The sequence below is a fragment of the Pelecanus crispus genome, chromosome 9 (assembly GCF_030463565.1).
Source record: "Pelecanus crispus isolate bPelCri1 chromosome 9, bPelCri1.pri, whole genome shotgun sequence".
NCBI classification, from domain to species: Eukaryota; Metazoa; Chordata; class Aves; order Pelecaniformes; family Pelecanidae; genus Pelecanus; species Pelecanus crispus.
The window spans coordinates 14,521,164-14,534,660 of record NC_134651.1 but is presented as its reverse complement, the minus strand read 5'-3'; the positions used below and the strand labels follow the sequence as shown (position 1 = coordinate 14,534,660).

General features: G+C 46.9%; 1 protein-coding gene across 2 annotated transcripts in view; it reads left to right on the top strand.

The window, feature by feature from the left end:
* FGF12 (fibroblast growth factor 12) overlaps positions 1-11,143 on the top strand; it is a 151,156-nt gene extending 140,013 nt beyond the window's left edge. For both annotated transcript variants that reach the window (XM_075716491.1, XM_075716490.1), the window contains exons 4-5: positions 2,281-2,479; positions 11,025-11,143. In XM_075716491.1, coding sequence (XP_075572606.1) covers positions 2,281-2,479; positions 11,025-11,143 — 318 coding nt within the window. The remainder of the gene's footprint in view (positions 1-2,280; positions 2,480-11,024) is intronic.
* Positions 11,144-13,497: the final 2,354 nt, after the last annotated feature.

Sequence of the window (13,497 nt, the reverse complement as noted above, 5' to 3'; positions counted from 1 at the left end):
TATTGGTACAAGTGGATGTACAATACGGCATCTGCTTTTACGAACTGCTGCATGTCATAAGATACTATACTACAGTAATTTTAAAATAGATGCTTATCTGAAAACTTGATTTTTCAATAACTTTTAAATAAAATCTAGATTTTTTTTCTTTCTGAAACAACATTTTCAGAATGCATGAGCTGTTATATTTCTTTTTCATTGAAAATAAAAATAGTCCTTGTTCCACGCTGAAATTAAAACAGACATTGAAGATCCAGATATCTCATGCACAGTAAATTCCATGTTTTGGTCAAGTTGGTAGCTGTCCTTCACAGCCTACCAACTTTTCAGTCCCCCTAAAGGGAATTTTCTTGATAAGTTTTTATTAATGGGGTAGCCAGGGCGTGGGAAAGGGGATGGAGTTGTCCAGTTTGATTTTAGAGATGCTCTCCATCACAGGGTTTGCTGCCTGGCTGGGCCTGATGCCAAGGAGAGCCCCTGAGGCAGCCGGTCAGTCTCAGGCAGCCGCTGCAAACTGCCCGGCTCCCTGGTGAGCTGCATCTTCCGAGGCAAGGCAAAGCCTGGAGATAAAGAGCAGGTTTAAGGAGCGCTTAAACACTGATCTTTTGGGAAGCTACTTCAAACACTGTTTTATAGTGCTCTAAGTCATCTAGATCTCTCTGAACTTGTTTCACTCTCTTCCTAAAATATTTATTTCTCCGGCAAGGAAGACGACTCCAGATAGGGGAAAAAGTGACCCATCGGGCTGATGGTGGTTTTATCTGTGTGGTGCTAATGATTGATGCAAACTTCACGCGTGCAGCACAGCTCCGCGCTTTCTGCTGCGCTTTATCCTCTGTGCTTCAAGCCTGCCTGGCTCTGTAGGTCTGTTGCACACTGGGTTTATTGTCAGACCAGCAACACTTTATATAACCCCCAAAGCACTTGGGAATACATACCTCAGTGTTGCTGAATGTTGAAAATGTTCACTCTTAAATGAGGTCTGCAGTAAATATGTAGCATTACTCCAGATACTTTGCTCAGATGTTGGTCATGGATTTTCCATTAGGAAGGTTGGAGAAGCTCCTGAAGACTTCTGAGTGGCAAGGGCTTGGTTGGGAGAGAGCATCGCTCACCCGTAGCAACACCTGTCTTCACTCACAGGGCTCTGAGATACCTTGTCTGGGTCCTAGAAAATGGGAAATTTTTTTTGTAACAACAGTTTTTCTTCAGAAAATGCGTATTCATTGTGGCTTGAGCTCTTTTGCAAGAATGTCATAGTTTTAAGGAACACAGTGGGAGAATTTGTTTGGCCAAGATGAATTTTCTGCTCAAAATCCAAGTCTGGGGAAAAAAAAAAAACGCACCAACAACCACATCTGCCTCAGTGAAGGTTTGGGAGCCCACTGACACAGAGTCCCCTGGCCAGCCGGCTCTTTTAAAAGAGGTTTAATACTTCCGTGTTGTTAAAAATCTTGAAAAGTTACTGGGACGTGACAGGTTTTGGTCCATAGTTGAGTGTAGTTTCCTCCTTGAGACTTTATGCAAAGCCAGCACAAGTGGCAAAGGCACAGCCACCCCCACAGCCGGCACAGGCTCTGGGGACATCTCGGACAGGCCCATGTGTCCTCTGTTCCTGGGCAGGTGTGGGACCAGTTCTCAGTATCTGAAGAAATATTTGTGTCAGGAATCTTTAAAATTACTTCTTTCTCTTTATTGAAAGATTTCCAGGCTTTGTGCCAGCATTTCCTCCCGTTGCTTTTGAAAATAAATAAATTGTGTACATGCTTTTGTGTTCCTGTTTCTCCAAATCCACTTAAATGCCCCTGATAAACTGCCTTTTGCCCATAAGAATTTGAAGAAGCCTCAATATTTTAGACAACAACCATTGCACATTTCTTGCCCATGACGGGAGGTAAGAGCAAAGCAAGGGGAAGGCACTGGGAGCAGCAGATGAGCAGCAAGGCTGTCTCTGCTTCTCAGCGCTCTATTTTTCTTTTTGCTTAGTATTTCAGCCTAAATCCTGATGAATTCATGTCTTTTCCTGAATATTTTTCAAGCCCATTCACTGTAGGCTGTTTTGCAAACCACAGCTCTGCCAGGGAAGGAGAGCCTTCCCTTTCAGCGGGGAGGTTTCTAGGTGTGTATTATCGCTGGGAGCTGGTATTGCTGATGCCTGTTGTTTTCTGTTGTTAAACTAACTGCAATGCGTGACCGTCATGTATCACTCAGTGATGCCTAATTTAGGAGATCAGTGATTAATTCCTTCCACTGCTTTTTCTTCTCTCTCTCTCACTGCAGGATGTTTTCACACCAGAGTGCAAATTTAAGGAATCTGTCTTTGAAAACTACTACGTTATTTATTCTTCCACGCTGTACCGGCAGCAAGAATCCGGCCGAGCGTGGTTCCTGGGACTCAATAAAGAAGGTCAAATTATGAAGGGAAACCGAGTGAAAAAAACCAAACCCTCATCACATTTTGTACCCAAACCCATTGAAGGTATGGAATCTGCCTGCTGCCTCCATCAGTGGGATATGGGGAGGGGGAGTTGGCAACTGCAGATTTGGGACTTCCTGGATGGGAGCGTGGGGCTGCAAGACTAGAAAGCAAGGACAATATTTGTAACATTTCAGGAAGGCACTGGGCTGCCCCGTTAGCATTTCATCTGCTTTCCTTCCCATATAATAAACTTTGCACATCATCCCAAAGGTGTTTCTCAGCTTTGGGTCGCTAAAAGATGAATTTAAAAGCCCAGCAACATGAGAAGTTACAGGGAAAGGAAAGCAGTCCTCAAGCAGCCAGCAATTCAAAAGGAATCCAAGCCAGCTGTGACCATAATGTGGGGGTCTGTGTCATGATTTTCCCAACTCATTCTGTGGTTTTCCAGTCGAGATAGGATTTATCTCACCTCATTTTAGACTTTGAGACTGTTTATAGTAACAGGAGAGAAATGGGTCCTACCAGCACAGCTGTGGATGTACTTAAATTTTTTTTTTTTTTTCTTCTTTTTAAAGACATACTAGTTAGTCACCGGGGGTAGAGAGACCTCTACCATAGGTGTCCAAAGTTAGATGAGATGTTCTCCTCCCATATGTCTTCATCACAGCGTGAGTGAAAGTCATGGAGTTGAAGTTTTGCCCTCCTGCTGCTGACTATACGCTACTGAAGTGTGCCACAGGCTCATGCCAGGGCATTTTGCTTTTTATGAGCTGGCCCCTGATAACGGAGAGATGTGGTGTGATGAGCCTAGTACTTAACAGGTACTAGCGTGATTTTGGAAACAAGGAGCCCTCTTTTTTTCCTCTGGCTTGGAAACAGCACTACTTTTCAATCCCCAAACTAGGCACGCCTTTCTGACCCCATCTCAGATCTGCCAGCAGCCACCTCAGGGTCACAGCAGCCTTGCTACCCCCATGGTGGCTGTGGGATCAGGGCTGGACACATGGAGAGAAGGAATGAATTGATGCTTTCCTGACAGGTAGCACTCACAAGTGGCACAGGCCACAGCTAAGTCCATGCAGTGGCAGCTGTTTTAACAGGTTCCCAGCTAAGGCGCAGGGGCAGAGGAGTGTGTGTGTGTGAGTGAAAGGCGAGTTCAGGAAGGCAGGCTGAAATCATCTGTTGGACCACTGAAGGAAAGCACGATGAGAGAAATTCAACTCAGCATTCCCAGAGTATCTGTGGCCTTTGCACAGGAGACAGAGATGTTGGAAGAGCAGAGAATAGCCTGGAGCCTCTTGTCCTATGCCTATTTTCTACAGCTTTTCTGCAGCCTGGAGCCTTTTCTTGTTTATCTGAGGTATTAGTGGGATTGGTGCCCTAAGCCCTCAATGAATTTCGCTAGGGAACAGGGTCTGCTTCAGGCATGGGGTCAGTCACCAGCTTCTGTTCTGTCTCCTCCTCTCCTGCCTCGGCTAGGAGGAGAGTCTTTTGCAAGCGCTAGCTTTCACAGCTGGGTTTCCAGCTACTTCTGGTATTTCTTTGCTGCCTGGCTGGGTGTTGGCACTGATTGGTGGGTTCCTTTGAATCCGGGCTTCTTTTTTGGTGTAGCGTGTGTGGTGTCTGCTGAATGGCTCAATAGCTGTCTTCTGCATGCATTAAACTAGGCCATTCCTGTGGCTTTCCTCATGGAAAGCCTTGCCTTAATAGAGGTGCCTGACCCACAGCGGAGTTCTCATTGCAGCAAATGCCGCTCTGGCTTTCATTTTGAAAAACCCAGCCCAGCCCAAGAGCTTCCCTTTCCTGCAGCTGCATCCTCCCACGCTTGCTTCAATCACAGCTGTCACATAACCTCCCGAGCGAGTGAGTGCTTTGGAAGTTGGCAGCCAAATTAAGGGCTCCTCCACCCCTTCCCTCCTCCACATGCTTTGCAGTAAGCCTCTCTGAGCGCTGCTGCATCAAAGAGCTGGCAGTCTCCCAAGCTGAGGCACGTGTCAGCTTCCCAAAGCATTCAGCTGTCTGGGACTGTGACTCCAGACGTAGGACTCTGTTCCCAAGCCTAAGCAGCATTGTCGGTAGCAGGGGCTTGTGGGGAGGGTTGGAGTAAAATGCGCTCAGCTCCATGTGATTCCTCTGTGCTGCATCCATCAAAGTCTCTGCGAACAGAGCTTGCAAGCAGAGATGTTACAGAAAAGGGGCAATTCCTTCCCTGTTTTAACAGCTTCTTTCTCTTTGTTATGACTCTAAGGAAGTATTCAGAGCACTCCCCTGCTATATTTGCATGTCCCTTCTGCTAAATGCTGTGGCATGCTCCAGTGTGTGGGCTTTGCTGCTTATTCAGGCCAGTACTTTGCAGCTTCCACCTGCAGTAACGCACCCAGGTTTCCTTTTGCTCTGGTACCACCACCAGCATTAGCCCTGCCACACGATGGCTGACACAGTAATGTATGCACGGAGGAGTCTGGTCCGCTGGGAAGGAGGGGTGTTACGTGCATTGCTAGGAATCACTTCACCCACCACTTCAGTGGCAATTATCTCTGAGATGAAACTTCCCAGTTGTTTGCTGTGCGCAGAAAAGTTATGCAGCAGCTTAGTGAAGAGAGCATTCGCAGGGAAAGGCAACACAAAAAAGCCCAGATTGCTCCGGGAGCTCATTTGGCTCCCGTTGCTTCATACTGCTTTCTGAATTCAGAAGTTTTCTCCTCGAAGTTGCAAATGGGCAGTAAACTACTAAATAAATATGAAATATCCTCCCAGATAATTTCTAAGGACCACATATGTGTACATGTGCGTATATATACAGTGGTATCTGTGTATGTATGTGTGTTATCTGTGGCTTTTAGCAGCTACAGCGTTATGCTGTGCTAATCCTACAGAGTGTTTTGACTCCTGTAGATTGTCAGGATGCTGGAGGTGTTCTTTGCAAAAGTCACTAGATACGAACTGGAAAAGTTTTGGGTTTTGATTGGTAGGAGGGGTTTTTTTGGTTTAGTGTAGGTAGGACATGTTTGTTTTTGGAAATAGCATTAAGCTTAATCAATATGAAAGCACAAAAAACTTACTAAGTAATAACAGGGGAAACGTTAAGTTCCTCTCCCATCTGTGCACAGGCAAAGCCAAGGCAAACAGCCTGGCAGGCAGCAGTTAATGTACTGTGTGGTGCCAGTTTTGGTTAAAAAGACACATACGCAACACATTTCTTTTGATATTTTTATTTCTGATCAGTGATGATTCAAGCTAAATGAGCCCTTAAAGTGCAGACATATAGATTGAACCAGACTGCTCAAGAAACTAGCTTGAGTATAATTGTCACTTGGACACCAAGCAATCTTTTAAAGCAATTTCAGTCTCTTTAAGTGTCTGTAGTGATTAGTGCTGGAGAAACACTACTGTCCACAGTGCCTCTTGTTCTTTTAAATATCCAAACCCATCTCAAACAATGGGAGACTTTTCCAGTCACTTAAGTGAGAATTTTATCAGATGCTTATTGTGCATGCACTCTGTTATTTGTATTTCCTTCTCCTTGAAGACATCGTTTCCAGTTTGCTTTCCCAGAAGAGCTAGATTTCATCTCTCAGCTGGCCCAAGCTAGAATGCATTTGGGGTGGCAAATCCGGCCACAGAAAGCAGAAGACAACTCTACCTCTGAGTCAGCAGAGCTGCCCCTAACTCCAAACTCGTGGTGCTGCAGCCCTCATGACATGAACGCATATCAGATATGAAGGTGACCTGTTAATGACTAGTCTGATCCATTTATTACCACTGATGAATATCCGTGTGCAGGGAACAGCAGCCAGATCTTTCCCACTGTGTTTTCCCAGGGATGCAACATTCCAGTTTTGTTAAAAGTGAAGTCCTCAGATGTTGCAAAGAAGTGCAAGACACTGTTGAGTAGGAAGATGTGGTAGGCCCAGTGAAAATGCTTCAAAGGGATCACCTTAATCCACAAAACATCCTAAAAAGTGCTCTTTAAAAAAAAAAAAAAGACAAACCCCACACTCTTTGTCAGTCTGTTAACACAGCTCCTCGTTTGGGTCTGTCTTTCAAGTGGGCAGGCTCTGGTATGTTTTCAATCCCACATTAACTCACTTGTTCATCTATCAAATTCCCAATCATCTTATTAGATGGCAAATACAATGTATTTTAACCATGCTTTTGCTTGGCTTTTTGCCATCCTGTGCTGCGTTTCTTACCTGAACAAACTGTGATTCCATCTGGCAGCATCCTGCACATTTAGCTGCCAGATAGATACGAGCTCAAATGCCTCTGAAATGCATCAGCTGGGACCGGGTTTAGAACACAGTAATTAGAGGCAGAAAATGAGGGTGCATAATCACTTGCTCCCTCCTGCCCCTAGCTGCTGCTCAAACAATTAATTCTCTCCACCGAAGCATTAGCTAATGCAGCCACTATTGCAGATACCAACACCCCGAGCTGTGGCATCCGTCGAGGGAAGGAGCCCGTCTCCGGGGCTGCCTGCCAGAGGATGTGTGCCCAGCCCTGCCCAGACACCGGTCCAGGCTGCTGTCGGGGCGCGTTGCGTTCCTGTTGGGCTAATGACCTGCCTACCTGCTAAACAGCAACGTGGGAAAAATTTCATTCCTCCTAACTCGCAAGGGTCTGGGGCAGGGAAAGCTAGGAGAGAAGCTTGATGGATGGGGTATATCTAACGTCCTTTAATAAGCTTTTCCCTGTATTCTAGAGAAAGGAAATGGAGTTTGTTGCATCCGCTGAACCTCCTCAACTTGCAGTGATGCCAAGTGAGAAATGCTAGGATCAGGACACAAAATGGTGTGTGCTTCCCAAACTCAGGCAGTCCCCGATGCCCAGGGAAGCCGCACAGGGTGATTTCGGTTTCACTGTGTGGGTGGTGTGCTAGTGCCATGCCTGGGAAGCAGAAATGAGGCTGGGATCCTGTGCCAGCGCATAGGCGGGAGATGGAGCTGTTCCTGGGTGACAGGCAGCCACCTCCATGCCTTTGCCTTTGGGAAGGATGCTCCTGCCGCCTCCTTCCCTCTTGCTCGTAGCTCCAGTCTCCTTCCTGCCTAATTTGTGAGTTGTTTCTTTGTGCAAAATTGTGTCTTTGTGCGTGCGAATGGCCGGCACTGCTGGTTAGCAGGGGAGCAGGGAGTCGAAAGCCGCAAGAACCAGACGTTGGCACAGATCCACTGCTGCTCACCCCCTTCCATTTATGCCTATGGCTCTTCAGCAGATCAGGCTAACGGTACTTTCCAATTAATGCATGAATATGGATGTGTTGATTAGAATCTGGGACATAGGAGCTGATTATCTGATTGAAGCTCCAAAGCATTAGCTTGGTTTCCAGACATTAAGGGCTGTATTGGTAGTGTGGGTGTGGGTGGGTGAGAGAAGCAAGGAAAGCAGGGAGGAGACTCTTCTTCTAGCCAAATTGCTCATCCTTCCAAAGTTGCCTTGTGCTTTGTGCACCAGCAGACCTCCCAAGCGTCTGGGCGTGCCGACTGTCACACTGCTGCTAGTTTACCTTGATGCAGGTGACAGGGACAGTGTGTCTCCACATGCACAGGCACACTCAGGGACCCCAAACAGACCCGTCAGTGAGTGCTGGTCCTGAACCACAAAGATTTAGTCTAAAGCCGAGAAGATCTGGGCACTCACAACAGTTCATTTGCAAGCACCCCCCATCCCTGGTCCATGACTAACATCTCCATGCGTGAGTCACACTCAAGCTTCCTTGGTACAAGAAGTAACAAACTGCAATCCAAGAGCTTGTGTTGCACAACATGTCACGCTGTCCTTAAAACCCCCCACTGTGCGGCTGTGTGCATATACACCCATGTGTCTGTGTGCACACACACCTGCGTGTCATGGTGCCCATGGGTTTGCAGCCACCGCTGAGCGATGGCCGTAGCTCAGCACATGTGCACAAGCCTTTTGTGTAGGAGAATATCCAGGCACTATCTTATGCGTGATGCCACATAAATACAGTGTACACTGATATTGTAGGTGTATCTAAATACTGAAAATACACTTGTCCTATGCTGCTACAGATTTTCTGGCATGGTCTCTGTGCTAAGCCTGTCTGGTACAGAGGCTTTGACAGCTCTATCTGAAAGGCACAATGTGAGCAGCCTCCAGCCATGCCCTATGTCAGTATTTGTATCATGCACTAGACTGGAAGATAAACTTATAATTCCTGCCCTATTTGCTTACTAGGTACAGGGTTTCCTTAATTTTTAGCTGCAAATGTTGTTTACTTCTGTGGCCTAATTTATATTCATTACTCTGTGGGCCTTGTTAGCAGCTCAACCTTTTTCCCCAAAGGCCATGGTGAAAAGCGGGGAGCTGAAGAAAGGCAACGTGCCGTGCTGCTGCTGCTGTGGGCTTTGCTCAGGCTCAGCCCAGTGGGGTATTGGGGGTGGATGCAGGTAAGATGAGCTTAGTACATGCAGCTGCCTGGGGGAAGAGCTCACAGAGGTCCCTCCAGCTCCAGCTTGGGACCAGAGAGGTCAGGGTGAAGACAACACTGTACTTGAGGCAGAACTTGGTGTATGGGATGTCAGGGGCACTGGGGCAATGCAAGCACAAATACCCAGCTCTGCTGGGCAAACATCACGTCAGAGAATAAGGTCAGTCACAGAAACGATGTGCGTCCTCGGTGTCATCAAAAGGCTCTGCAACTCAGGCTAAGAAATCACAAGGTTTTCCTCAGTTGTTAACCTTTTTATACTGTTCTTTAAGATTTTGTTAGGTACTTCGCCACAACAGGCAAATTCACCATCACCAGGTTGTTGAGTGACGCTCACCAAGGTATGAGGGGTAGCTCAGCAGCTGAAAGGGGATGTGAGATCCCTTTTCCTTCTCTTGCCACCGTGCTACACGCTTTCCCTGCAGCATGCAGACAGCACTGACTGTCTGGGCAGCTGATGAGCGGTCCTGGCATTGTTCATCCTGGCCCAGACCCATGGGACAAGTCATTCATTTTCTGGTTTTTCTCATTTTCGTCAAAAAACGGCTCCAATAACAGTAACAGTTTGCAGAGCAGTACTTGCCTTGCAGCCACGCTGGGAGGCCAGCTAGTGTGTGTGTTTAAACTGCTTTGGAAGCCTTGAATGAAAAATGCTCTATGGGAAAAGTAATATTTTTTCACTGCTCATATATTCAATGCAATATCCCTCCTATTAATACACAGTTGACTGCGCTTTATCTCTGTCCTGTATTGTTGCACACTGCTATAACTGTTTATCTAGCTAGGAGTAAAATGCAGAGCAATAATGTCATTTGCAGTCTGCCTCTAATTGCCAGGATTTATTTGCAAATCAGGGCAGGTTATAAATATAAGCACTTACATCGCCTTTTTATACATGGGGTATTTTTTTCATTTCTTCAGATAATTTTTGAAATTTTGTTCTTGTTGATTACCCGGAACCAAAACCTGATGCGCTCTCTCCCCTGTGTTTAAGCTCTGTGCCATTGCTTGTGACGTGACAGCTTTACAAAATGAAGCAGTCCACAAATTTCTATCGTAATTTTTGCAAAGATCCAGGCATGACGTTTGCAGTCTGGATGCACCTCAAGTTCTGAAGTCCAATGTGACTGCCCTTGAGATGCCTCAGTATTTCAATCACATCTACACCCCACCACATCTGTGATGAGCTCATCGGAGATGCTCCCTTTGGTGTGAGATGCTGAGCCGCTCAGCGTGTACCCCTGCTCTGGCACACCTCACACAGCATGAGGACAGTCGTGAGGACTTAGTCCACGTGGTGAGTTGGATAAATGCTTTATGCTGCACAGGACATAGGGATGTGCTATGCCTTGGGCAGACGTTGCCTTCTCAGGCTGTCGGGGCTCCAGCAAGTACATTTTTTATAGGACACACATTGCTTAGCCAGGGTCTGGAGAGAAGGTGCTCTCCATCCACCCTGTTCTCAGGTGCCGCCAGGTGACCATGCAAAGCTGAGATGGCTCCTGGCTTGTTGTCACTGAACTTATCCCCATGTGTCTGCTCATGGCCTTGGCCTTGGTTGGCTGTCTTGATTTAGAGGGGAAAAAAATAAGAAGTGCTGAGAGCAGACCTCAGCTCTTGGCCAAAGGAGGCAAATGGGCTTGAGTCACCACTTCCAGATCCAGAGCTTAACACCCAGAAGGCTTGGATGGCACAGACGCAAGCATAGTTTTGATTCAGGACTCTAAAGGGCTTCTTGTTGGAACGGACCAGGGAGTTCTTGGGCCTGTTGTTAGATGATAATCAGCATCTCGAGACAATACATGGTGCTATGAACTGGAATGTTTATTTTATATATATATGAATATAACATGAAAAAACAGTAAAGCACAGAAAACCTAGAAAGACTTCTCTGTGAGAAAGGAGAAGACCCCTGTTTCTATCTGTGCCTATGGAAGGATCCAGAGACAGAAGGACGACCTGGCTGGCAGCGAGGGCAGGTAACAGATCCTGCTTGGGAACAGGATCCACTGCTGTGTCACTGAGGTTTCTGTAAGTGTGTGTGTGTGTGTTTGTATCGATGCTGGAATTTCAACCTCGCATACAAAGAAATAATTAATTATGGTCACTAATGTCTGTGACGTCAGGGCTGTTAATGCGTGTCTTTTCGGTTTGCAGTGTGCATGTACAGAGAGCCATCGCTGCATGAAATTGGAGAAAAACAAGGACGCTCAAGAAAAAGTTCAGGGACACCAACCATGAATGGAGGCAAAGTTGTTAACCAAGACTCGACATAGCTGACAAATACCCTCCCTTCTTCCAACTCCTCCCCTCCCACCCACCTACCCACCCCACCTGGCGAAACCACACTGAGACGACGACAACTGAGCAAGGCAGGACCTACCGGTAGTGGCTAGGAGTCCGAACTCCAGAATCTTTCTTTGTGTAGGACGAGGAAATCGAACCCCAGATCCTGCCTGTTGCAACGTTTTAAACAACAAAAACAACAAAAAAAAATGAAGAAAAAAATGTTTTAAATCAGGACTCCATTAACATTTTCAAAAGCAAACTGTTTGCTTTGTGATCAAAGGGGGAAAAAAAAATCTCATCTCTGCATAATAATAATGATAACAAATAATAAATATAATAATAATAATAAAGATGTTACCTTTAAAAATAAAACAAAGCTTTTGGAAAATTGAACTTAACCATATGATGTGCGAGAAACACGTGGGAAACAGCCTGGGACTGTGCTTTTTGTCTTATACTTTCACCTCATGTTTACACCAGTGTTTTTTCCATCCCTGCTTCCCTGGGGATGGATGGGATTTTTCACAAAGCAGGAAAGGTAGGGATGGATTATGACTGTGTTTGCTCTGCTATCAATAAAATATGGCCTGTCTGAATTAGGAGCCTGACAGTTATGGGCAACAAACTAGCTATTCTGTATTCAGCTTTTTCGATCTACATTCAAACACTGTGTAGTTATTTGTTGCTAGTGGCACTGTGCAAGTATGTTTGACCCAAGTCTGGCATTTTATGCCTTTTTATTATAATTATTTATATTCATAGGCTTGTTTTACTGTATTAGTTGCCAGGGGAATTTTTGAAATGGGTTTTCAGGTCTCACAGGATGAAGTGATCATATTTATTAGGGAAGAGTTAGAAGACAAAGGGAAGGAGGGATGGCTGCTTGCTTTAAAATGTGAAATGGAGCAAGAAACACTGCTGAAATCCTTGCTGTCAGATGGAAACGAGGCATGTGCCATGTGAGGGGGTGGCAGGGATTCCAGCGACGGGAAGAGGTGTGTGGGGAGGGAGTAGGTGGGGTGTGCAGAGGAGGGGGCAGCTGCAGGGGAAGGTGGGTGGCTGTGCATGTCCAGCTGTGCCAGGGCAAGGAGATGCTGCTGTTTCCTTCTAGCAGCCAGGCGGGCTCTCCTGATGTGTTAGGGCTCCACACACATCGCATTTTACACATGTTCAAAGCTGAGACCACAAACCCCTCTAATCCGCAGCCTTATTGCCACCAAGCCCGTTACGGGATGAGAACCCCTGAGATGTTGCAGCAACCTGGGTACGGGTTGGGGGGGGGGGGGGGTACATGCCTCGCGAATGCTGGGGCTGCAGATGCTGGAGAAGCACTTCAGAGGTAACAAAGTCACAGATAGGGAATGGCAAGGAAGAGGGCGGTGGGGTGAGGGATGCTCAGCGCTGAGCCCACCTGCAGCAACCAGGGCATTAGTGAGGATTTGCAAGTCTCTCTCTGGCACTCTCTCTCTTTGTAGTTTGGGGGTCAGTGGTGAACCTCACACACTCCCATGGGTGGTACTGGAACAGGGCTATACTGGCAGATGCCCTTTCTCTGCCCACACACGTTAACTTCAGCCTGACCTCTTTCGGCACCCAGGGCCTGTGGGCAGGAGCAGCAAATCGTAGAGGTACCACAGTTGCTGTTACAAAAACAGGCACGACCCTGGCTGAGGCACCCGGGAAGTTTTTGCTGCTCAGGCCATGGTTATCGCTCCTGTGAGAGGTGAAAAGCAAAATGAATAAGCAAATGCCCAAGGGCCTGGAGGGGGGTAATGGGTCAGAACAGCTTGTAACACAAGGGGAAACAGCTTAAAGCCTTGCTGTTACAAGCCAGGCAGGACTGTTTGTGTCATTCACAAATTATAGGCATACGTGAAACACCAAATACTACCTTAATCTTTGAGGCTTCTTTGCTATCACGGCCAATGCCTCAGCCGGCCGGCGGCTACACACTGCGAAGATGCTGTGGCTGCGGGAGACAGGGCGTGCCTGCGCTGGCCATAACACTCCCGGTGAAGCGGCTGCTGACTCGGGCACCTCCAGCCCTGCAGCACGTGCCAGTGCCGGTGTGCGGAAGGGCTCAGTGAGCAGCTCTGTATGAGCAAGGGCGGGGAGCTAAGGAGAGAGCCAAATTTCAAGGTTATGGAAGACTCCCAGGATCAGCATGAAGGAAAGAATTTCAAGCATGTGTTTTGAAAAGCTGAAACCTTGAAATAAAGAGCCTCTTGCCATGGCTCTGCTGCCTAATGCTGCACTTAGGAGCAGCCCCTCCATGCTGTAGGGACACAGAGGGCACCGGTGCCTGCATGCCAACAGCAAGCACCAACAAAATTTATCTGGG